Here is a 25,922-nt window from a genome sequence, read left to right as displayed (position 1 = left end):
ACACCGCTAAATAGGTGTGGTAGTGTAGGTATTGCGTGGTGAAAATGGACAGAGAACATTCCGAAACTGAAGCTGTAGCTGACGATAAAGTTGAACATGATGACACAGAAGAACTTTTGCTGAAAAAAAGGAGTCATGTCCATTGTCTGGAGATGCTTTGGTTTTAAAAGGTCAAATGTGTAAATATTGTTTCTATACTACTGGATAATACTGCAAGCCAAGATGTACTTGTTTTATTTGTTTTCAATACAGTGTAATGTACTGTGTAATAGTATGACGACATGTTGACTTTATACTCGACATTTCCAGTTTAATCTCGACTCTTATGACGGGAATAAAGTCGACATGTTGACTTTATTCTCGTACTTTGTCATTAAAGTAGAACATCGTAAACTAAACTTCATTGTAAAATGAATATTTAATTTACTAGATTTTCTCAAACCCCGTCATAAGTTATATAGCACATTAAATGCTTTGTGTTAAGTGTTCCCCGAGCTTCTTAAACTGACTTCCTCTGCACTAAGAGGAGGCACCGGCAGCACAGAATACATTCATTTCATGATATTCCTGCTCTCTGAACATTTAGAATGCTAAGATAAATACTTGATTTAATGCATTTCACCATGAAAATTATATCATGTATTAATCATGTGGGGGCACGCCGGCGTGGAAGTTGCACTGATGCCTCGCAGCAAGGGTGTCTCGGGTGTACCCTTCCTTGAATTTGCATGTTTTTCTGGTGGGTTTACTCAGCGTGCTTCAGTTTCCTTTCAAAGTCATGTAGGATGTGGGGTTTTGTTATGCTATATTGACCCTGCTAGTGTATGTTTTGCTCGTATTCATCCTGCGATGTGCTGGCGACTTGTTCAGGGATGGGCACAACCCTGAATGGATGGCATAATTAAACATGTATAACGAAGATATTTTTAAAGTTCTGAACACTCTGTGGGCTAAGTTTATAACTAGTTTTAATTTCACGAAGACATTTATCGTGTGGTGATTGGTTATGTGGAGAAAGAAAAAGGAAGGATAGGAATTGGGGTTTTGGTACGTGCATTAAAGAATGCCTGCTATGAAGAACATCCATTGAATTCTGTGTTCGTGTCTCCGACCACCAGATCACAAACTCAACATTTAAACAGTATTTAAGTTAAACCTGTGTGATACCCATTCATACATCCAGTTTTTTTGGAGCCTCGACACACCTGCCATAAAGTTCTCTACACTGAACATACACCTGGGGACCCCTTACTGCGAGGGAGCAGCACTACTGCCACACTACCGTGCATGTTTAATACCAGCTTTAATGCATTTCATCATGAAAATGATGTCAAGTATTTATCTTAGCATTCTAAATTTTCAGAGAGCAGGAATATCATACAGTGAATGTATTCTGTGCGGTGACCGCTGTCTCCTCTTAGTGCGGAGGAAGTCAGTTTAAGAAGCGTAGTGATTAACAACTGGGTCTGGGAACAATTAACACAAAGCATTTAATGTGCTGCATTAACTTATGATGAGGTTTGAGAAAATCTAGTAAATTAAACAATGATTTTAGGATGAAGTTTAGTTTACAACATTCTACTTTAATTATAAACTATGAAAATAAAGTGGAAATGTCGACTTTAATCTCGACGTATAGTTTTTTTTTTTTCTTCTTCCCTGTGTCCGTATTTTTTTTTCTTCTTCACTGTGACCCTAATACGATTCCGTAGGGCTATACCGCAAATAGCATTATCAATGAAAGTTGCAATTTTATTATTTATGCATATAGCTTAGCTTGAAGCAAGGCCAATATTAATGCAGTTTGCCTAAACGATGGTTCAGTTGGTAAATATGTCATCACCAAGATTGCACTTGTTTTGTCTTATTTTAATTTGGTGAATGCTATGTAATGCACCTGGGCTTGAAGCCTTGAAGTAATAGTGCAACTATCAGTAATAATACAATTATTTATTTTATTGTTTATTATTTATTAGTTAAAATATTATGCAGTTTATTGATGGTAAAGTTGTTTAAAAAGTCACTTTAACGTGTCAGTGGACAGAGATTGTTAACATTAACAGAAAGTGTAGTTGTTTTACAAAAATTATTTACTATTTACAGTGATCCCTCGCTATATCGCGCTTCACCTTTCGCGGCTTCACTCCATCGCGGATTTTATATGTAAGCATATTTAAATATATATCGCGGATTTTTTGCTGGTTCGCGGATTTCTGCGGACAATGGGTCTTTTAATTTCTGGTACATGCTTCCTCAGTTGGTTTGCCCAGTTGATTTCATACAAGGGACGCTATTGGCAGATGGCTGAGAAGCTAGATTGCTTACTTTTCTCTCACTCTCTTGCGCTGACTTTCTCTGATCCTGACATATGGGGATTGAGCAGGGGGGCTGTTCGCACACCTAGACGATACGGACGCTTGTCTAAAAATGCTGAAAGATTAGCTTCACCTTGCTATCTTTTGTGCAGCTGCTTCCTGAAACGACATGCTGCACCGGTGCTTCGCATACTTAAAAGCTCGAAGGGCACGTATTGATTTTTGACTGAAAAACAAACTCTGTCTCTCTCTATCTCTCTCTCTCCCCCCCTGCTCCTGACGGAGGGGGTGTGAGCTGCCGCCTTCAACAGCTTTGTGCCGCGGTGCTTCGCATACTTAAAAGCCAAACAGCCCTATTGATTTGTTTGCTAGAGATTGTTTTCTCTATCTATGTGACATTCTGTGCTTCTGACACGCACTCCTTTGAAGAGGAAGATATGTTAGCATTCTTTTAATTGTGAGACAGAACTGTCATCTCTGTCTTGTCATGGAGCACAGTTTAAACTTTTGAAAAAGAGACAAATGTTTGTTTGCAGTGTTTGAATAACGTTCCTGTCTCTCTACAACCTCCTGTGTTTCTGCGCAAATCTGTGACCCAAGCATGACAATATAAAAATAACCATATAAACATATGGTTTCTACTTCGCTGATTTTCTTATTTCGCGGGTGGCTCTGGAACGCAACCCCCGCGATGGAGGAGGGATTACTGTATTCCTTTTCTAAGTCATGTTCAGTGCAATACAACTTTTGACAAGCACTTCTGGATATTTTACTAAGTCTAAATACCTCTTTGGATGGTTGAAAATATGTTGTCAAAATTAGTTTAAGTTTTTGCAAAATTTGTTCAATAAAAAGGTTCTATATTTTGACTGCATCTGTCATGCAATGTGATTCCTTCTCTTCATTAGTGCCACCCCTTTGAAAATTATCAGTTTATGGGGCAATGCAAACCTGTATTAATACTTGTGTGCACATTAAAATGTTTTTTTTGTACAATGTACAATGCTCATGACAGTGGAATAGGTTATTCTTAGCCAGTCATTGCAGTGGAAAATGTGGTTTAAAATCCACTCATGCATGGGGAAAAAAATACCATCAAATACCGTGAAACCAGGATAATTTAGAAAAATACCATGATATAGAATTTTGGTCATACCACCCACCCCTAAGTTACAGTGTCTTTCTCTGGTAATCAAGAGAGATCTTTCTTCAAACATGGAATAGCATTTAGTATTTATTTGTTTCTCAGAGTTGTGATGTAATGCTGCTTTTCACCTCAGTCAAGAATATAAAATATAAAAATACAATATGGTCAGCCAGAAATGGTATTTTTGTGGTTGAATTGCATTTGCGGTAATATAAATCACTTTTAATATATTTAGTTTACTCATTTAAAAAAGGCAGCTTATCATTCATTGCTTTTTTGCAGACCAGGTAACAAATCAAAAGCTACATTTTGTTACTTCCATGAAATCTGAGCAAAAATGCATGTGAGAATGATGCAAGAAGAAAAATAAATGCAAGATTGAACAGTGAACCATCACTCACTGTCTGAACAAGCATTACTGTGTAGAAACAGGGAGCCACCGATATTAGGCCACTGGTTATAAATCAAGAGTTAGGTATACAACTTCACTCCTTGGTTGATTTTGAATTGTGACTAGAATCACCTTCTAGTAAACTAAGCCATCAGTTTTTTTTGTTTGTTTTTTTTTAAAGCAACTTTGGGATAAGTGAATTTATATTCAGGTTAAGGCTGCATTTTGGAGCATTCAGTTTTTGTTTAGTAATATTTTTGAACGTACAATTAAAGCTATTCAAAGTGTACTTCAGTCCCGAGAGAACATTCATTCTCTGCCAAATGAAGCTTCACTCATCCTCTCTGAAATACCAAGATATACTTCTCAACTAACCAAAATGTAAAGCACTGAATCATAGTTTCTGGTATTATTAAAAATTGAATGAACAGCAGCTTTTTCACTGAATTCATCAAGAAAGAAAATATGCAGTAATGAATGAACACTTATGGCTATGGCACATCTGCTAAAGTGCAGATGACTGAAAATTCTCTTCTCAGAGACAATTGTGAGTCATGCTGACCAAACCTTACCTTTGCATTCCGGCTACCCTGGCACTATCAGAGTGCTTGCTTTTGCATCAGGGAACATTGTATTCAAAAGCAAGTTTAATCCCTAATCATGTTGAAATGCTGATTTTCCTTAATGGGAACAGTGACTTGCTCTAAATGTTAACAATCTAAAAACAATTCTTTACAGGGAAGATGAACAAATGTACAATGTTCTCCATTTTATTTTAGTCTGTTAAAAACAAACAAGTATATTTTATAATTTTTCATTCAAGTTTTTGTTTTATTACGTTATTTATTATTCTTCTTATTACATTTACTACTTTGTGTTGTTACTGTGTTTGTATTGAATTTTCAGCATCATTAAAAGAGGTGTTTAACAAAAAATAAATCACACCAGAAATTTATAATAAAGACAAAAGTAATCTGCTGAGATTCAGAGAATATTATGTATTATGCATACACAGAATCCGTGAATGTCCAACTTATGCAATTTGAAGTTGTACTTCACTTTTTTAGCATTGACTCTTTTGCTAGAGTATGAAAGGAATATTAAGGTTTTAGATATTGTAAATAAATTTTTTAGAGTTGTCTGAGATTAAAATATATAAAAATTCAAACCATATAAATATGGTCTTATTATAATGTATCAATAAAAAGGTATGGTTTTGATTGAGTTGTGCTGCTTCTGTAGTCGGTTTGCAAGATTTTTCAGCTCTCCTTGTTATAAGCCTGAGTGTTTGTTTTTGGTAAATGACATTTACTGTTGTTAATTCAACAAACAAGTTCCGTGAATGAGCATGTTTTTGCTTTTCAAGTAATTGTCAAATAATTCAAATAATTGCGCCACACTCCCTAACAGTTACAGGAGCTGATTTAGAGATCAGTGGAACCCCATAAACAAAAGATAAAAGGTAGAAATTACAGTTTGTTTTGTGTGCATATGTACGTGTCTTTACATATGGTTGATTAGTACGGAATTTTGTCTGCATTTGAAAACCTTAATATTTTATTTGTTTACCAGCAGTAACAACACCTGATGGATGTTTAACAAATATTTTTATGAAGGGGGCTTATTAATGATTTCCCTATTATTTTCTTATTCATTATACATAAATGTTAAATTAGGAGCTAGAATTTTTAATAATATTTGAATATGCTTGAAAGAATGCATATTTTAGACTGGTATGTATAGCTTTCAATAATCATAGAATATCTTAAGTGTAATGGGAGAAAATGCACAGAAATGTTAGTAAAAAAAATATTTTATCAAGTTTCGGTTTTGTTCTCATTCATGGAATTGTTTCAGAACTTGGTGAATATAATGGAATGTTGAAGTTTCCTGTATTTTATCCTAGTTTATTTTCAGCTCATGATGATTTTCAGAACTATGTTGAACTATTTTCTTAAATGGCAGAATGTTTATAGCTTGTTTGATTCAGTGTTCATTTTATTGGAACATGCTGTGGCAGCTCTGCAGTATTCAGAGTCCCAAGCCTGTGCCTCTGTTTGTGAAACTTTTTTCATGAATTTCATAAAAGACTAATTGTAGGAATTGTGTATTTGTAGTTACCGAATGTACAGAAAGAGCCAAACAACAGGATTTCCTTCATTAATTACAATCTTCTCTGCTCCAAATTATCTAGATGTCTACAATAACAAAGGTAAGTGCATGGATTTCATTGTAAGACAATAATTATTTACTTTGGGTTTGTCTTGTCAGAATTATGGAGATTACTCAGTGTGACTCTTGCTTTTTTGTGTGCTTAGATTTGGGTTGAATAAATTATGAGAGTCGGTAAATAACTGCTGCCTTTCTGTACAGCATTCATCGATCTTCTGAAAAATATTTGCAAGGACATAAAAGCTCATGGTTTATTCTGTGCATAATCTTTTCTACAGCTGCAGTGTTGAAGTATGAAAACAATGTTATGAATATCCGACAGTTCAACTGCTCTCCACATCCATACTGGCTTCCCAACTTCATGGATGTTTTTACATGGTCTTTACCGTTTGTTGGTGAGAAGGGTAAGACATCTGAAAAAACTACTTGGTATGTCAGTAAAGCTTTTGTTTATTTTGTGATGCTGTAGGTTTGTTTGTTTCAGTTGTAAGTCACAAAAGATAAGTGGGTGTATTTTTTTTTTATAAACAAATGTTCTTTTGTTCCACTCTTTCTATGGCTGCTTTGCAGGGATAAACATAAGGGTAGTGGGAGCCAGAACTTTCATCATAACTGGACCAAGTAACTCGAAAACATTTGGTGAAGACTGGGCTAATATTTTCCCACTTTTCCTGTCAGCATTTCTCTAGCTGTTGTAGGATACCAGAAGAGTGACACAGTACCTCAGTGTTCCCATTAAAGGATTTTTGTGGAATTTAAGTTGCTGAAGACTAATTTAGTGTTTGTTTTTTGAGTCATCATCTATTTGAAAATTAGGTTCCTGTTCTAGTTTCAGATCTTTTGCAAACTGTACAAGGTGTTGCATAAGCGTGTGAGAATATAACTAGTGTAGATGATATACTGGTAAAAATATAGGTCACGGAATGAATTTGGCTATACTGGAAGAGAATGGATTTTGATGTTTACATAGATTGATGTTTACATCATTGCAAAATGGGTTCTATTATATTTTATCAACTTTTATATACAGTAATTGTAAAATTTCTCATCATGCTGGTATTTAATAGGTTCAGAATTATTGTTCAGTGTTTCAAAGACACCTTATGCTGTTTATGCCAGGAAAACATCCAGGCGTTCTTTCTTTTTTCATGAAAACAATGCTTTCAATGTGCCCGTCTTCAAACATAGGTATTTGAAGAAATTGAGAAAGGCAGTATTATCGAGATATGCACAGGTGATTAAGTTGTTGAAAAGAAATAAGGTTGTTTGACTGAACTTCTGTCACCTAAAAATGAAACATGTATGTGATATTAAAAACATACAGTATGTGAATGCAATCTGCATTAAACATTTCAATTTCTAAAAGTGGCCAGATTGACCAGGAAATATCTCTTTGTACTTGCCATCACTGCAATTCTGAGAGGGAATTCAGTACTGGTGGCAATACAGTGACCTGTCACAAATCTGAAATCAAGCCATAGACTTGTTGCCAAGCTTGTCTTTCTGGCAATTTAGCTGTAACCTGAAGTACGGCTTAGTGTGTGCAATGCACTCTCTTTTACACTAAGCTGCAGTCTGACTACTTGAAGAATTATCACTGTAATGTTTTTGCTTATTTTTATAATTTTGTTTTAAGAAATATTACACTTTTAAGTTTATAAAAAATATTGAAATGTTTCATAGTTTTTTAACTTGTATTCAAAATTTGTTTTATTTCTGAAAATTCAACATTTCAACTATAATCAAATATTAAATTAGAACTGGACAACTTTTATTAATTAAAGCACAGAACCGTAAAATTATTGACTGCTTCTGATAAAAGAAAACTCAACTGCAAGGCAGTAATGTCATTGACATCAACATTTTGGAGAATTCAAACTTTCAGTGTTGTATATGAAAATTCATCTGTTTCTTAACATTTCTTTCATGTACAGTATGTGTATTCGTGCAGTTATAGTTTTCCATTTTAGGGGAAAACACCAAAAATGATATCTGCCCCTCCCTCTCATTCATTGATCAAGAGGTCCCGTCTTCAATTCAAAGCTTGATCCTATTTTAACACGCTTGACATATACACACACACACACACACTGTTCTGATTTTCTGGTAGTATTGGTATAACAGTATTTTAGAAAAAAATACATGCTGTATTGGACATTGTGAACATAGGAGTGTCTAAATGACATGTGGAATATGCAACACAAGTAATTTGAGATTTTGAGATACATGGATATTTTAATATTGTTTGCCGCTGTTCAGTATCTGCCCCTGCTTGGTAGAATTGAAGACCTTTACATTATAAAGTTTATGATATCTGTTCTCCGTGAAAATATGAGAAGTAAAACATTTTCTCAGCCATCACTACAACATGAGCTAAGTAACAGATTAAAACAAAACAGGTTATTTTGGGATGGAGTATTTCTTTATTAATCTGCTTATGATTTTCCTGTCATACAGTTTATCATTTTTTTCCTCCTTTAGTACTAGGGTGTTGTACCATGTTAACCATTATGGATGTAATGAGAAGTCAAGTAAAATTACACCTTTTATTAGCTAACTAAAAAGATTAGAATATGCAAGCTTTTGAGGCAGGTCAGGCCCCTTCTCCAGGCATCTTACATGAATTGTGTTATGTGAATAACCAGGCAAAAAGTGGTTTAAAAATATTTGTGTGAGGTAAAAGAGGACTAAAATGGGTCATGTAAATAATGTGCCACCAGAAAGTGTAGTTAAAATTTTACAGGTGGTTGACATGTCTTCTGAATCATGCTTGAAAATAAAGCACAAATACTTTAAATTAGTTTTTTCTTTAAATGTTACTTTAGTGGCAGCACAGTGGCGCATTGGTAGCACTGCTTCCTCACAGTAAGGAAACCTGGGTTCGCTTCCCGGGTCCTCCCTGCGTGCAGTTTACATTTTCTCCCCGTGCCTGCGTGGGTTTCCTCTCACAGTCCAAAGACATGCAGGTTAGGTGCATTGGCGATCCTAAATTGTCCCTAGTGTGTGCTGGGTGTGTGTGTGTGCCCTGTGGTGAGCTGGCGCCCCTGCCCGGGATTTGTTGCTGCCTTTTGCCCTCTTTTGGCTGAGATTGGCTCCAGCAGACCCCCGTGACCCTGTGTTAGGATATAGAGGGTTGAATAATAACTGACTGACTGTTACTTTAGCTGAACATTTGCTTTTCTTCCCTCATACTATGCCTATCTTTTGATTTAGAGAATAAATAAAAATTTATTGAGTTAAAAGTTTGGCGCAGCAGGTCCTATTCTGTTTTTTGTAGAGTTAACAGCTTCTGTAGGTTTCAATTCTGGCAGTACAGTTACAATTGATCTCCGTACTTAAAAACTGTCATTTGTTTATTTTATACAACATGCTTTTCTGTTTTAGTTTTTAACTGTTATTTTGAAACATCTTTAGCTTCAGCCAGTTGTGGTTTTCCAGTTTTAGAGAATTTAAACTGTTGTATTAGCCACCACATGAAGTGAATGAGACACCTTATATTAGTTATTTTAGTCACATAAATCACCCATATTTCTTTTAAAGTTGATGAAAATATTTTTGAATGGCATGTATATCTTAGTGATAAATTATTTAGAAACCTACGATTTCATGTTTGTAATAAATATTAATTACCTAGCAACATTAATGAAGAAGTGGATAAAAACAGCATATGGTGAAAATATACAAAAATTGTTGCAACGATTGTCTGTTTATGTCTTAAGTCACAGAGATGCTGGTTAATGTTTTGAACATTTGCTCTGATGATGAACTTATGTCCGAAGGGGATGACACATGTGAAGGTAAGCAATGTATTTTTTGGCTGTTGTAGAAATGTAATTGTTTACTCTGTCCTTAGCCAGTAAATCAGTTAATGAAATACAGAATGTTCACATGAAACATTATGTTGCAAACGGCAGCACCCCTGGGTGCAATGTAAAACGCATTTAAGCACAAGTTAAGGACAATTTTATTTCAAAGAGCACTATGCTTTGGCACCTTTCAGAGATTACTGTTTGGCTGAAAATCAGATTGTGTTGGTTCAGATGAATCAGTATTCCACATTTTATTTTTTGTGGAGAAAAGATGTAACAAGTTGTTGAACCTTTCAAAACACATTCAATGCCTAGTGGCAGTTCATTATACAATAAAGACAATATGTGTAGCTGATTCTGTATTAGATTTTTAAACACATACTATCAGTTACCAACTGATGGTTGTTTCAAATTTTTGTGTCATATATTTTGTAAGTTGCCTTGGTAAAGGTGTCAGCCTAATAAGTAAATGTATTCTGCTAAATTTAACATTTTTAAGTTAACCTTTCCAAAATATTGAAAATCTGACATTTGAGGCCCTAAAGATTTTTTTTCAACTGATTATTGTTCCAGGTATTTAAAATTCAAAAAAACATTGCTTTATTAAAAATCTTGTTTATGTGTTAAAATTGGATCATAGTGCCGTTATTTTTAAGATGTTATTTCTGAGTGTCAGATATTCATTTAGAAAATGTAATAGGCAGATGTGCAGAAAACAATCAAAGCCATCCAGTAAAAAAGACAGGCCTGTCAGATATTTGGAGTCAACTTTCAGTGCTTTTAGATTTTAAAAGAAAGGACCTGAACTGTGTTTAATGCCCTCTTGTCAAACCAAATTGGGCTACAGAAACAAACAAGATTCTGCATTTAATAAAAAAAAAGCTGATTATGATGTACTTGTGTGTGAAGACATTTGTCCATATGATTTTGTAGCTGCTAAAGGCTTTGTGCAGCTCACAGCAATTCATACAGCTGTGAAATACATTTCCTTTTAATATCTGTGTATGAGTGATGCCACTAAATGTAGTGGACGCCAAAGTCTATTTAGGCACATTTTATTTTTTCTTAATTCTCACCAGCTCTGAAATGTGGATATTGCTATATATGGGGTACTATGGTACAACTTTGATGCAATTGTGTTAATCATGAATATGATCTTACTGCATGGAGTGTGGTTTCTATGTTATCTTTAAGTAAACATTAGTGTCAGAAGTGTACCTGGCCTTACAAATTTCTTCTCCAATAATCCTTTATTGTTGAATCATTTATTTTTATTAAATCATTCATAGATCTACTTAATGTTTAGAAATTTTTTTGAATATTTTTAAAAAATATTTGTTATGTATCTACTGTTGCACCTCGAGCATAATATTTGGATGCTGTATAAATAATGGCTAAACTTAACATAAAGCACAAAATTAATGTAGTTTCATAACAAAATGGCAGGAATTATTGTAAAACATTTGTTGTATATTTTTATGCCTAAATATGAGTGTCATCTTCTAAATATGAATTATTTAACTAATTGCTGTCTTTAACAATAAATTTTCCACATTCTATCAGTTTTATGTGCAGCTTATTTTTATAGTACGAACCAAAACGGAAATAATTCTGATTTGTGAGTTTCATTGATTGCATGTATTTAATATATTCAATGTTGAAACTTTCCATTAATTTATTTTATTTACTTTTTACATTATTTATAGGTGGCACACCAGCAGTGCGTAAAGAGGTGATAAGAAATAAAATTCGTGCTATTGGGAAAATGGCTAGAGTTTTCTCTGTTCTTAGGTGAGTATCCTAGATTTTAAGCTCTGTAATTATCTTTTTTTTTTAATGTTAAACAATGTACAGTATGGTGTATTTTAGCCATTTGTCTATCACAAGATGAGTTCTTTAAATTTTTTCAGTTAGCTCAATTAAAATAAAGTAACATTTTGACTCAGTTACTCATTAATAATACAACAGATTGCATGATATTCCTACTATTTTCTAACCCACTTTTCTAATAAAGTGATTCTTAGATCTGATGTCTGTCCTGGCAGCATTGTCCTTGAGGCAGGAGCCAAACTTGGATGATGTACCAGCCTTATATAAAATATACTAACACTTGGTCATGCTCAGTTAAACCAGAGTTGCCAGTTAGCCTACATGCACATTGTAGGCATGGCAGAAGAGAATATATGCAGACACAGGGAGAATATGCAAATGCCATAAAGGTCAATATTCAGGCCTAGAATGTGATCCCAGGACCCTTGAGCTTTCAGGAAGCAAGTTTAACCACTTCACCTCTGTGTCACCCTGTGAATGTTTTGCAAACATAAATAATTTTCACAACATTTAATTGGTACCAGTTGCCCAAGAACCATTTATGTGAAAAGCAGTTTATAATGGAATCCATCCATCCATCCATCCATTTTCCAACCCGCTGAATCCGAACTTAATACATTAATAAAAATCTAACAAATAAGTTGTGTGTTTTTTGTTTTGGCAAATACATACTGTAAATGAATTGTTTTAGGTGGTCAAAGTTGCTTGTTAAGAGCTTCTTTATTTTATTGATGCCATTGCTTGGATGATTCATGTGTTTGTCTTGTATTTAAATCACCTATTTTGAAGAAGATGTGAAAAGATGTAAAACATTAACATTAAATGGCCTTACTGTGCACAAGTTATATAATACCAGATGTCTTGGTAGTTTTAGAGTTTCAGACCTTTTGTATCTTTTTTCAGCACCCAGATTGGTGTCATCTGTGTAGAGTGTGCATGTCCATACGGGTGTCTTTACTGTACAGATTCTCTGCCAGTCCAAATACATAATACTGCAGTAGGTTAATATGCCTAAGTTAAATATTTGAGCAGTAGAACTTTTTCATGTGATCAGGCCATTTAGAAAGAAAATTCACCAGTCCTATCTACCCAATTTCTTCAAAATAATATCAAGCCGAGTTTTGAAGATCTCTAAAGTCCTACTCTCTACCACACTACTTAGTAATTTATTCGGTGCCTATGGTTTTCTTTGTGAAAAAAACTTTTCTAATGTTTGTGCAGAACTTACTCTTAACATGTTCACAACTGTACCCCATGTTCTAATTGAACTAATTTTAAAGTAACCGCCTGGATTCAATGGACTAATTCATAATTTTAAAAACTTCAATCATGTCACCTCTTAATTTCATTTTACATAATCTGAAAAGGTTCAGCTCCTTTAACACTAGAATCCTTGAAGCCTATGAAAAAACCCATAATCCAGGGCCACCTTAAATTCCTTCGCAGCTCTCCATTAGCATCTTTTGTTTTGAAAATGTGTCGATCAGCACAAGCAGCAAGCAGCCTGTTATCCCATCCCCACCACTGTAGCAGTCTGGAATCGAACCCGCGACCTCTTGATTATGAGACCGCAGTTCTTACTGCTGCACCACCCAAGCGGTCGTGTCAAAGTTGTACCCTAACCCGATTTCTTTTTCTTTGGTTATATTCATGAGTAAAAGCATACTTGTTTTGTTTATACATGTACCTTTTGTGAAAGTGTTTATTTTATATTTGGACTTCAGTCTTCACACTTTATACACTTCATGTCAAAATTTTGCCGTTAATACTATAACATGAAAAAGTTTGTTTTAGATATGTGTTTAACATTTCTTGCATTTCTCGCATTTCCTGTCATCCTACACTTATATAGATCATTGTAAACACAGAACACACATGAAATGCATGTGTTCCAGATAACAATATATTATTCACTTTGTACAACTCCAGGCACCTCACACGCAGATAAACAAGACTTGAGCTGGGAAAACTTTTTGCCCGAGTTGACTGCGGCAGTTGGTGGTGGTGGGTTTAACAGGCTGCTTGCTGCTTGTGCTGATTCGACACATTTACAAAACAAAAGATGTTAATGGAAAGGTACAAAAGGAATTTAAGGTGGCCCGGGATTACGATTTTTCGTAGGCTTCAGGGATTCTAATGTTAATATTTTCCCTTCGTTCATACCTCTCAGTCCCTAAATTGTCCGAGTTCCTCTTCTCTGGACTTTTTCTAGTGCTGCTATGTCTTTTTTATAGCCCGGAAACCAAATCAACACACAGTACTCCAGGTTAGGCTTAACCATTGTATTATAATGATTAAGCATAACCTTTAAATTGTATTACACACATCGTGCTATACAACCTAACACTCTGTTTGCCTTCTTAACACTAGAATCCCTGAAGCCTATGAAAAAAGTCATAATGCTTTAAAATTCCTTCACACCTCTTCATCAATGTCTTTGTTTTGCAAATGTGTCATTCAGCCTGCTATCCCATCCCCCACTGACACAGCTGAAGTTCTCCTAGCTCAAGTCTCTTTATCTGGGTGTGAGATGCCTGGAATTGTATTGGATAAAAAATATATTGTTATTTGGAATACACACATTTCATGTGTGTTCCGTGTCTACAACGATCTGGGTAAATTTAGGAAGTTGACGAAGATGTTCAAAGGAATTTAAGGTGGCCCGGCATTATGACTTTTCGTAGGCTTCAGGGATTCTAGTATTAATGCCTTCTGTATACTTTCTGGATGTTGACAGTGACAACTCCCCTATAGCTTCAAAGGTCCTTCTCATAAGGTATACTTTCAAGTTTCACAGTTGTGCATTCAAATCTAACATTATTTCTTCCTGTGTTTAATACTTCACACTTCCATTAAATTTAATCTGCCATAAATCTGCTGAAGCCTGGATCCAATTCATGTCCCTTTTCAATGATTCAGCAGATTCTAGATTAATTACCATTCCACCTACGGTATTATCTGCAAATTTAACCAGCTTGTTATTTATACTACAATCCAGATCATTTCATTGTGTGTATATATATATATATATATATATATATATATATACAGTGGTGTGAAAAACTATTTGCCCCCTTCCTGATTTCTTATTCTTTTGCATGTTTGTCACACAAAATGTTTCTGATCATCAAACACATTTAACCATTAGTCAAATATAACACAAGCAAACACAAAATGCAGTTTGTAAATGGTGGTTTTTATTATTTAGGGAGAAAAAAAAATCCAAACCTACATGGCCCTGTGTGAAAAAGGAATTGCCCCCTGAACCTAATAACTGGTTGGGCCACCCTTAGCAGCAATAACTGCAATCAAGTGTTTGCGATAACTTGCAATGAGTCTGTTACAGCGCTCTGGAGGAATTCTGGCCCACTCATCTTTGCAAAATTGTTGTAATTCAGCTTTATTTGAGGGTTTTCTAGCATGAACCGCCTTTTTAAGGTCATGCCATAGCATCTCAATTGGATTCAGGTCAGGACTTTGACTAGGCCACTCCAAAGTCTTCATTTTGTTTTTCTTCAGCCATTCAGAGGTGGATTTGCTGGTGTGTTTTGGGTCATTGTCCTGTTGCAGCACCCAAGATCGCTTCAGCTTGAGTTGACAAACAGATGGCTGGACATTCTCCTTCAGGATTTTTTGGTAGACAGTAGAATTCATGGTTCCATCTATCACAGCAAGCCTTCCAGGTCCTGAAGCAGCAAAACAACCCCAGACCATCACACTACCACCACCATATTTTACTGTTGGTATGATGTTCTTTTTCTGAAATGCTGTGTTCCTTTTACGCCAGATGTAACGGGACATTTGCCTTCCAAAAAGTTCAACTTTTGACTCATCAGTCCACAAGGTATTTTCCCAAAAGTCTCGGCAATCATTGAGATGTTTCTTAGCAAAATTGAGACGAGCCCTAATGTTCTTTTTGCTTAACAGTGGTTTGCGTCTTGGAAATCTGCCATGCAGGCCGTTTTTGCCCAGTCTCTTTCTTATGGTGGAGTCGTGAACACTGACCTTAATTGAGGCAAGTGAGGCCTGCAGTTCTTTAGACGTTGTCCTGGGGTCTTTTGTGACCTCTCGGATGAGTCGTCTCTGCGCTCTTGGGGTAATTTTGGTCGGCCGGCCACTCCTGGGAAGGTTCACCCCTGTTCCATGTTTTTGCCATTTGTGGATAATGGCTCTCACTGTGGTTCGCTGGAGTCCCAAAGCTTTAGAAATGGCTTTATAACCTTTACCAGACTGATAGATCTCAATTACTTCTGTTCTCATTTGTTCCTGAATTTCTTTGGATCTTGGCATGATGTCTAGCTTTTGAGGTGCTTTTGGTCTACTTCTCTGTGTCAGGCAGCTCCTATTTAAGTGATTTCTTGATTGAAACAGGTGTGGCAGTAATCAGGCCTGGGGGTGGCTACGGAAATTGAACTCAGGTGTGATACACCACAGTTAGGTTATTTTTTAACAAGGGGGCAATTACTTTTTCACACAGGGCCATGTAGGTTTGGATTTTTTTTCTCCCTAAATAATAAACACCATCATTTAAAAACTGCATTTTGTGTTTACTTGTGTTATATTTGACTAATGGTTAAATGTGTTTGATGATCAGAAACATTTTGTGTGACAAACATGCAAAAGAATAAGAAATCAGGAAGGGGGCAAATAGTTTTTCACACCACTGTATATATATATATATATATATATATAATATCAAGTGTGTGTGTGTATATGTGTTTGAATATTTTCAAGACCGTTTCTTCCCTGGACCAACAGAGGGCAGCCCAGGATGTTTGCAGGGCCCTATTTGCTAGCACTTCCACCACACCAGAAGTGCTGCCGGAAGAAGCTTGTTGGGCACCTGGACTCCTAAACAATGTTAACTTAGAATGAAGATATGTATGCACATTTTTATTAATAATACAGTTTTTTTGGTGCTTTCTCTACAAATAAATTGTTGAGAGAGAGAAAGATAATTCCTTCAGCCTGTCCTTGGTCTTCTCCCACTGGGCATCCTAACTACAGTTGAGGCCATAAGTTTGCATATACCTCAGCTAAAATCTTTTAATCTCAAAATTCCCCAACTTCACATATCATGTTACCAAGATATTCTTGTGTTAAGTCAGTTAGTGTATATAGTTAATTTTCATTTTTCTCCAAAGCAGTGAATAAAAGAGAGTTTTTGACTACTATGTCTAATTCTAAGTGGGTTAAAAGTTTACACACACCAAGCTGACTGTCTCTTTAAACAGCATGGATGACCCCAGGAATTTATGTAATTACTTTTATCAGCTTCTGAGTTATTTGTCATACTCTGTATTTAACTGGGTACCTGTGGCTGTATTTAAAGGCCTACATGTAGAGCCAATTCCACCTTATTATTAAGACAATGCAAAATCAAAAAAACTGACTCAAGACAATGTGAAGATCCACAAATTTTCTCCTTAGAAAACATCTCCATAAAGTTCAGGGTACGCCAAACAACTGCACAGTCAGGTGTATGAAAATATAAAACGTACAAATTGACTCCCAGGAATGAACAAAGTTTGTTTCTAAATGTTCAACAGAACCCCAAGGTAACATCTAAAGATCTGGTGAAGGAGCTGCAGGTATCAGGAACAAAAGTGTCATCCACCATTAAGAAAGTACTATATCGCCATGTTGTGAAAAGTTGTTGATCAAGGAAGAAACCATTACTCTAAAATAAACATAAAAAAGCTAGAGTACCGTTTACAGTTGCTCACCAGAACAACGAGATTTAACCTTTTGGAAGAGGGTTCTCTGGTCAGACGAAGCAAAACTTATAAAATCTGGCTTTAGTGATCAGTGATATATATTGGGGTTGAAAGGTGATGCACCTAATCCAAAAAACATCATCCCAACTGTAAGCAATGGCAGCAGCAGCAACATATGGTGAGGATATTTTGCTCATTGCACATCATAAAACAGATGGCATCATGAAGGAGCATTTTTGGGAAATTCAGTAAAAAGCTAAAGCTTAGTCAGAAATGGGTGTTCCAACAGGATAATGACCCCAAGCATACTTCCAAAGTGGTAATAAAATAGCTTGATGACAACAATGTGTATTGGAGTGATCATCACAAAGACCTTACCAGAATCCTATGAAATAAACTGAAGGTAACGTGTCCAAGTTAGAAGGCCCACAAACTTGACTATGTTACACCTGTTTTGTCAAGACTGGGCCAAAATTCTAGTAAAATATTGCGAGACACTTGTAGAAAGCTTTCATTAGTCTTTGCTGTAGGTTAAGCATTTTAAATTAACACCACCACATACTGACTTGGTGTATGTAACTTTTGATCATTTGAAAATCTGATACAGTGGTTTAAAGCTGAAATTAATCTGTCATTTAATCATTATTTTTGGAGAAAAACTTATGGAAATTAAGTAGACACACAAATTGACTTAACACATAAATTGTTTGGTTTCATAGTATGTGTGAAATTGGGAAATTCTGAGTTTGAAAGTTTTTAGCTCAGGTATATATAAACATACGGCATCAACTGTACATGCCCAAAGACTTCTACTGGCTCCTTTCAATCCAGCGAAGAAGTGGTTTTAATCAGATATCCTTCCATAATGCGGAGCCTAGCAACCCTGTGTAGGAATTTCATCTGAGCCACTTCTACTCACAATTTGTTCCTTTCTGTCACTCCGCACTTCATTTTAGGTTAAAAACTCAGGAAGATGTAGACTGACTAGCAAAACAAAAATGGTCACAGATCTTTCCATCCCGTCTTTACCACTACTGTCCTTTGTAACATCTTCAAAACTGTTATCTTTGTACCAATCTGTTGGTCAGTCGACAATTGCCATGTGAATGACACCTCAAGGTACAGCTGCTCACGTCTTAATTGAGCAAGCCATTCATTTATGGTAGAGGACCATGAATCCCAGTTTGGAGGTGCTTACTGTCATCCAATCTGCATCACACTCTGCTGTGACCCATTCAGTGCGTACTGAATATCACAATCTTGTGAAGCCAAGAGGATGTCATCTGGAAAAAATAGAGATGCAACACTCCCAAAACTGAATATGTTCTAAGCATTGATACCCTGCTCACACAAATCATGAGCAGGAGAAGAAACAATTCACACTCATAGTAGAATGCAATGCCCACACTAAACAAGCTGGATGTAATGGCAGATATGCAAACACATCTGTTGATACCTAAAGACATGGATTAGGGGGTATGTAGCAGTAATCCTGAAACCTCATACTCTTGGAGCAACAACCATAGATTACTGTGGAGTACATGATCATAAACCTTTTCCAAATCCAGAAAGCACATGTAGATGGAATTTGCCAGTTACCATGACCCCTTTATATATCTGTACAAGGACAAAAAGGATGGTTCAATGTTGCATGGTCAGGACAGAATCTGCATTGTTTGCCATGGATTTAAGGTTCAACTATGGGATAGTATGTATCCCAGCATAGGCTTTGCCAGGAAGGCTGAGGACAGCTTCTTTACTATAAAACTGATAATTGACCTTTAGCCCAGGGTACACTGGTGCCAGGTACACCTATGAGCATCACTGTGTTTGAAAATGTAGTGTTTGTTATAATCAGTCTGTGACTAGTAAAGAAATTCAATCATAATTAACTGCTTGGAACTGGATCAGGTTCGCTGTCCCTCCCAATTACACCCGTCCAGGATTCTCCATCATTCCATACCTGAACATTGAAATCTACACAAGTACAGAGTTAGTAGATGGTATCCTTTTGGGAACTGAAACCAGTGTCTATAAGCAGGCCAGATACTCTGAATATTAGTTTGGTGCATACATGCAAACAGCAGCTAAAGGTTACTTTTCTGAAACTCAGTATGACACTGAGGCATTTCTTTTGTGCACCAGAACAAACTTCAACAGTGTAGTATAAAGCTATATGCTTGTGAATATCACCACCCATTCAGGGGCTCTCCCATCAGGCAAGTCTAGTGTAAGGGAAAGAGAGACCAGCCCTGACTCAGAAGCCTATTTCTAGAACCAATGCTGTGTACAGAGCTTTACACCGAGTGTATTTAGTTGATATTTATCAAGTTGTCGTATGAGCTTTTGCTCCTTGTCTGCCAGGAAAAAGTTAAATTCCACATCCCAAGAGCCACTTTCTATTGTCAAGTTCTTAGTGTGTCTAGATCTGTCCTATTCATGCTTGTTGTCTAAATGGTATTATGTCCACCCCACATTCTTCATTTCATGGTTCAATGAGCCTACATCGTGGTGTGGAAGAAAGATACAGAGAAAGACAGGAGTGAAATTAATCAATGTTAGTTTATAAAAAAAAAAAAAAAAGTGAGTAGAGAGTATGGAGCTTTTTGGTTGCAAGTCAGAAAGACTCTAACTTATATAGTTTTTTACCTCTCTGTGCCCTTTTCCAAAATATTTTTACACTTGCTTCAGGGTTTCCTCTTTTTGCAAGCTTTTTTTTTTCTATGTCATCACATTTTTATTTTTATTCCTAGACAAGGAACAGTCTTTTGCTAATGGTTGCTTTTAGGAAATTAGAAAACATTCTTTTGTTAACAGTTGTTGTCACCCTGCTTTAAATATTCTTGCTTACACACACACTTATATTAGTCAACTGCTTATATCAGTATATCAATATCAGCACATTAGTAATACATGTATCGTAGCATTGTATTGTATATTGTAGCTTCCACAGGTCGTTTTATCAGACAAAGCCTGACCATGCTACGTAGGTAAAATAGAACTTAATGTAAGTAAGTAAAATTATGTTTGTTCCTGAACTAATTTTTCAAGTACATTTTCTTTTCATTCTCTGTTTCATTAATGGAAATTTCCTTTGATTTATATAATGTTAATACTCATTAAATTTGAATTGTTAATGTTTGCTAGAATTCTAATAGACTGTTGAATATGAGGTAATGCATTGTCATCTATAGGTGTATACATTTTTCCATTTCCTCCTCCTTGCTTATTTATTTATTTGCCTTCTAGAGAGGAAAGTGAAAGTGTGCTACAGTTGAAGGGACTTACCCCAACTGGAACGTTGCCCCTTGGGGTACTTTCTGGTGGAAGGCAAACTCTACAAAGCGGTAAGTCCTCTGACCTAATACTTTTTTTTTCTTTTTCTGTTCATATTTTCTTCTTCTGGTGCTAATGTTCTTCTGTTTCACTACCTCACACTCTTACCAGAATGCCACCAGAATGTGTGTGCTTTTTTCCAAAAAATTTTTTCAGAAAGTTAAAATGCCTATGATGTTAAATACCAAAATATTGTTCACATTTAGTTGGCTTCTTAAATATTTTAGGTTCAGCCAGTACCCTTCATGTAAATTGTAAGAAGCACTGTGTACAAATAAAGCTTAACAGCTCTGTCTATTCTTAGACTTTTTTGACCTTCTTTTGTACTTAAGTCCATGTGAACTGAGTTGGTGTTGGTGATATAATGACTGAGCAACAAAGTTTCATGAGGCTTCTAAATCCAAATGCTTTGACATAATCTGTCTAGTCACAGAAAAATAAAATGATGCATTATAGAATACATTCATGATCAGTAACTACAGTAAGAATTTGGAGCTGTCTAAACATCATTTGCTGAATTTGCACAATTTTTATTTTCCCTAATCAACATCTTGTCAATACCACTTAATTCTGCATATTATGTTATTGATCAGACTGTAAACTATGTTTATGATGGAAGCACATCTGAAACATATACAGATCTTTAACCAAACAAATCAATTTTTAAATTACACAGATTGTGTTTAAGGTTATAGAGCTAAATGGATAATGATGAAGTTTAGATTAGGACCAAAATTAAGAGGAAGGTGCTTATAAATACAATTTATGGAGTGGTTTATCATAAGCCTTTTTGAAAATATTTTTGAGTAGTTAATTAAAATACTACATTGGTGTCAAGTATGCATTGTTTTGTTGTTAGCCTGAAATTTTTTATACATTTTTACACATATTAGCATCAAGAGAAGTTTTCAATATTCTTTGAATTGAGTCATGTGAGGGTATTTCTGGAAGGAGTGATCCATCATGCCCTGTTCTATTGACTTCTTTCTTTTAGGCTCCTATGCTTGCCTGCTTCTGTGGTTCTTGCATTAAAATCCAACTATATTTTAAGCATTTCGCTCAATGCATATGTGTAAACATGCTGTGACCTAAGACATCATTCTGTTCAATATTGTTTGCATATTAAAGATGTACATTAATAATTGAAATCTCTTTCATGCAACAAGAGGATAATGCTTGGATTCTGTTTGCTTTTGGCTATGCCAAATAATATATCTTTATTATGGTTGTTAGTATTTCCCAAAGTGCTATTCACTTTGTTTTACAGCTAAATTAATAAATTAATCTATTGGTATATTAATGTCTAATATTCTCAATTATTGATATTTCTTGTACTGCTTAAGACATCCAAGTTTTAGTCTCCAAGGTTATAGGTGCATTCACTTTTTCTTTCTTACATGTAGGCTAATTGAAAATCCCGATATTGTTGTGGTTGCCTAGGACAAGCTAAGCTGTAATTTGATTACATGTTTGAAAACTGGTGCTTTGGTTTTCCATTTTGTTTTTAAATACATACTAGGAATTTTGCATTATATGCTGAAGATGTATGCAGTCGGTGACTGTAAAAAAAAAAATATACGAGTATATATAAAAGCAAATCGCTTAGTTTTTATATGTAAAGTTAACTTTATGGCAAATATTTGTAATGTTTCCTTTTTGGTGAAAAATGTGTTTATCCTTTCCTGGAAGGAATATAGTTTTCTTCACAATATTTAGTATTAAAATGAAATGTATTACATAATTTTTTTAACCTGTAATGCAGGCATTCAGTAGGTTGCTTGCTTTTGATAACTTGTTGCTCAGTGTGATTCTTTAAAGGTTCTTAACCTTTTATTTTGGCAAAGTCTATTTCAAGTCTATAGTCTATATAAAAAGACTTGGAAAACATTCAAGGGCAGAAGATGATTACTCACACCTTAGCCTATTATGGGGCAGGTCACCGCAGGTCAGTTGAGTAACTCCTGTCATTAGTGCCAGCGATTAAAAGATTGTGCTCTGGGTTACAACCTTCTGTCTTATGTATTGTCAGCCATCAGCTGATTGCTGCAGATTAGCTTAGTGATATTCCACTCCCTGATTTAATAAAGCTCTTCAAGAATATTTTTGTAGCATCTGTGTCATTCTTTGGATGTCATGCTCCACCTCTTTTTTTTATGCTGTAGCTAATTCTGTTCTTCTTCTTTCGGCTGCTCCCGTTAGGGGTTGCCACAGCGGATCATCTTCTTCCATATCTTTCTGTCCTCTGCATCTTGTTCTGTTACACCCATCTCCTGCATGTCCTCTCTCACCACATCCATAGACCTTCTCTTAGGCCTTCCTCTTTTTCTCTTGCCTGGCAGCTCAATCCTTAGCATCCTTCTCCCAATATACCCAGCATCTCTCCTCTGTACATGTCCAAACCAACGCAATCTCGCCTCTCTGACTTTGTCTCCCAACCGTCCAACTTGAGCTGACCATCTAATGTACTGATTTCTAATCCTATCCATCCTCATCACACCCAGTGCAAATCTTAGAGCTGGAGGTGGCAGAGTTAAAGATGCTGTCTCCTGCTTTCTGGTCAGTGTCACCGTCTCCAACCCATATAACATAGCTGGTCTCACTACCGTCCTGTAGACCTTCCTTTTCACTCTTGCTGATATCCGTCTGTCACAAATCACTCCTGACACTCTTCTCCACCCATTCCACCCTGCCTGCACTCTTTTTCTCCTCACTTCCACAATCCCCATTATTCTGTACTGTTGATCCCAAGTATTTTAACTCCTCCACCTTCGCCAACTCTACTCCTTACATCCTCACCATTCCACTGACCTCCCTCTCATTTACACACATGTATTCTGTCTTGTTCCTAAAGACCTTCATTCCTCTCCTTTCTAGAGCATATCTCCACCTTTCCAGGGTCTCCTCAACCTGCTCCCTACTATCGCTACAGATCACAATGTCATCAGCAAACATCATAGTCCACGGGGACTCCTGTCTAATCTCGTCTGTCAACCTGTCAATCACCATTGCAAATAAGAAAGGGCTCAGAGCCGATCCCTGATATAATCCCACCTCCACCTTGAATGCATCTGTCACTCCTACCACAGACCTCACCACTGTCACACTTCCCTCGTACATATCCTGTACAACTCTTACATACTTCTCTGCCACTCCTGACTTCCTCATACAATACCACAACTCCTCTCAAGGCACCCTGTCATATGCTTTCTCCAGGTCCACAAAGACGCAATGTAACTCTTTTTGGCCTTCTCTATACTTCTCCATCAATACCCTCAGAGCAAACATCGCATCTGTGGTGCTCTTTCTTGGCATGAAACCATACTGCCGCTCACTAATCATCACCTCACTTCTTAACCTAGCTTCCACTACTCTTTCCCATAACTTCATGCTGAGGCTCATCAATTTTATCCCCCTGTAGTTACTACAGTCCTGCATATCCCTCTTATTCATAAATATCAGCACCAGTACACTTCGTCTCCACTCCTCTGGCATCCTCTCACTTTCCAAGATTCCATTAAACAATCTGGTTAAAAACTCCACTGCCATCTCTCCTAAACAGGTATGTTATCTGGACCAACGGCTTTTCTATTCTTCATCCTCTTCATAGCTGTCCTTACTTCCTCCTTGCTAATCCGTTGCACTTCCTGATTCACCATCTCATCCAACCTCTTCTCTCTCTCGTTCTCTTCATTCATAAGCCTCTCAAAGTACTCTTTCCATCTGCTCAACACTCTCTCCTCGATTGTGAGTACGTTTCCATGTTTATCCTTTATTACCCTAACCTGCTGCACATCTTTCCCAGGTCGGTCCCTCTGTCTAGCCAATCGGTACAGGTCCTTTTCTCCCACCTTAGTGTCCAACCTCTCATACAACTCATCATACGCTTTTTCTTTAGTCTTCGCCACCTCTCTATTCACCTTGCGCCTTATCTCCTTGTACTCTTGTCTACTTTCTGCATCTCTCTGACTGTCCCACTACTTTTCTTATTTGCTGTCCTCTTCCTCTGTATACTCTCCTATACTTCCCCATTGCACCACCAGGTTTCCTTTTCCTCCTTCCTCTGTCCAGATGTCACGCCAAGCTCCCTTCTTGCTGTCACCCTTACTACATCTGCTGCAGTTGCCCAGCTGTCTGGTAACTCTTCACTTCCACCTAGTGCATGTCTCACCTTCTCTCTGAACTGAAACTTGCAGTCTTCCTTTTTCAACGTTTCAACAACTTTCAACCACCATTTGATCCTTGGCTCTGCCCTTACTCTCTTCCTCTACTTGATCTCCAACGTCATCCTACAGACCACCATCCTATACTGCTTAACTACTCTTTCCCCTGCCACTACTTTGCAGTCTTCAATCTCCTTCAAATCAACTCTTCTGCATAGAATATAATCTACATGGGTGCATCTTCCTCCACTCTTGTACGTCACCCTATGTTCCTCCCTCTTCTTAAAATATGTATTGACCACAGCCATGTCCATCCTTTTGGCAAAATCCACTATCCTCTGACCTTCTTCATTGCTCTCATAGCAATATTGCTATTCATAGCTAATTCTGTTAGCTTTTAGAAATCCCCAAAATGATAGATATTAAGTAAATGTTTCAAATGCAATTTGAATGAGATTGATTTTTTTTTTTTACTTTGTCATGTCAAAAATGGGTTTTCATAAAGACCCTTTTTCTGCAAAATAAATTGAGCTTTAGTTCAGCAGTGTTAATTATTATTGAAATTCAAATATATCCAAAAAATGCTTTTTATCTTGGTGTGGGTATTGGCTTTTTTTTGTTTGTTAATGTTATGATACTGTAGTATTCAATTTATAAAGGATGGTTTGTAGTGTATCTGTTAAATGATTGCATATGCTTCTTTAATGTTAGTCGAATTTGAACATGTAACCTGCTATTGTATACAGTTCCTTCTTTCTGGTTAATTAGAGTGTGCATGTAACATCAGATTCTTTTACACTTACCATAATACAGTACATTTTTTGACAAGAATAAGCTGTTTAACATGACATTCTAATTGTCTGATGTTAAGTTGTGTTTAAAGACTGCCTAGGTGAAATTTTAAGATTTACTGCTTAGTAACTTCCATTCATTCATTCTTCCCTTTATGAAGCAATATTAATACTTATGCAGAATTTTAAACCAGCTTCAGCTTATGAATTTTCTTTTTACTGAAGAGATTATAAAATAAGAGATATTTGACCTA

The 25,922-nt window shown here is 36.2% G+C and overlaps 1 protein-coding gene and 1 long non-coding RNA gene across 3 annotated transcripts in view; one reads left to right on the top strand and one right to left on the bottom strand.

Annotated features, from left to right (window-relative positions):
* LOC114649480 (serine/threonine-protein phosphatase 2B catalytic subunit gamma isoform-like) overlaps positions 1 to 25,922 on the top strand; it is a 240,364-nt gene that overhangs the window by 199,464 nt on the left and 14,978 nt on the right. For both annotated transcript variants that reach the window (XM_051924127.1, XM_051924123.1), the window contains exons 8-12: positions 5,971 to 6,065; positions 6,304 to 6,429; positions 9,745 to 9,822; positions 11,541 to 11,625; positions 20,631 to 20,728. In XM_051924127.1, the coding sequence (XP_051780087.1) occupies positions 5,971 to 6,065; positions 6,304 to 6,429; positions 9,745 to 9,822; positions 11,541 to 11,625; positions 20,631 to 20,728 (482 nt within the window). The remainder of the gene's footprint in view (positions 1 to 5,970; positions 6,066 to 6,303; positions 6,430 to 9,744; positions 9,823 to 11,540; positions 11,626 to 20,630; positions 20,729 to 25,922) is intronic.
* On the bottom strand, positions 24,284 to 24,856 carry LOC127527009 (uncharacterized). The gene is made up of 3 exons (XR_007934365.1): positions 24,752 to 24,856; positions 24,384 to 24,699; positions 24,284 to 24,333 (listed from the first exon to the last, which is right to left on the bottom strand). It is a non-coding gene; the product is annotated as an uncharacterized LOC127527009 (long non-coding RNA).

Source organism: Erpetoichthys calabaricus, chromosome 1 (genome assembly GCF_900747795.2).
Source record: "Erpetoichthys calabaricus chromosome 1, fErpCal1.3, whole genome shotgun sequence".
NCBI classification, from domain to species: domain Eukaryota; kingdom Metazoa; phylum Chordata; class Cladistia; order Polypteriformes; family Polypteridae; genus Erpetoichthys; species Erpetoichthys calabaricus.
This window is presented reverse-complemented; position numbering and strand designations above follow the sequence as displayed.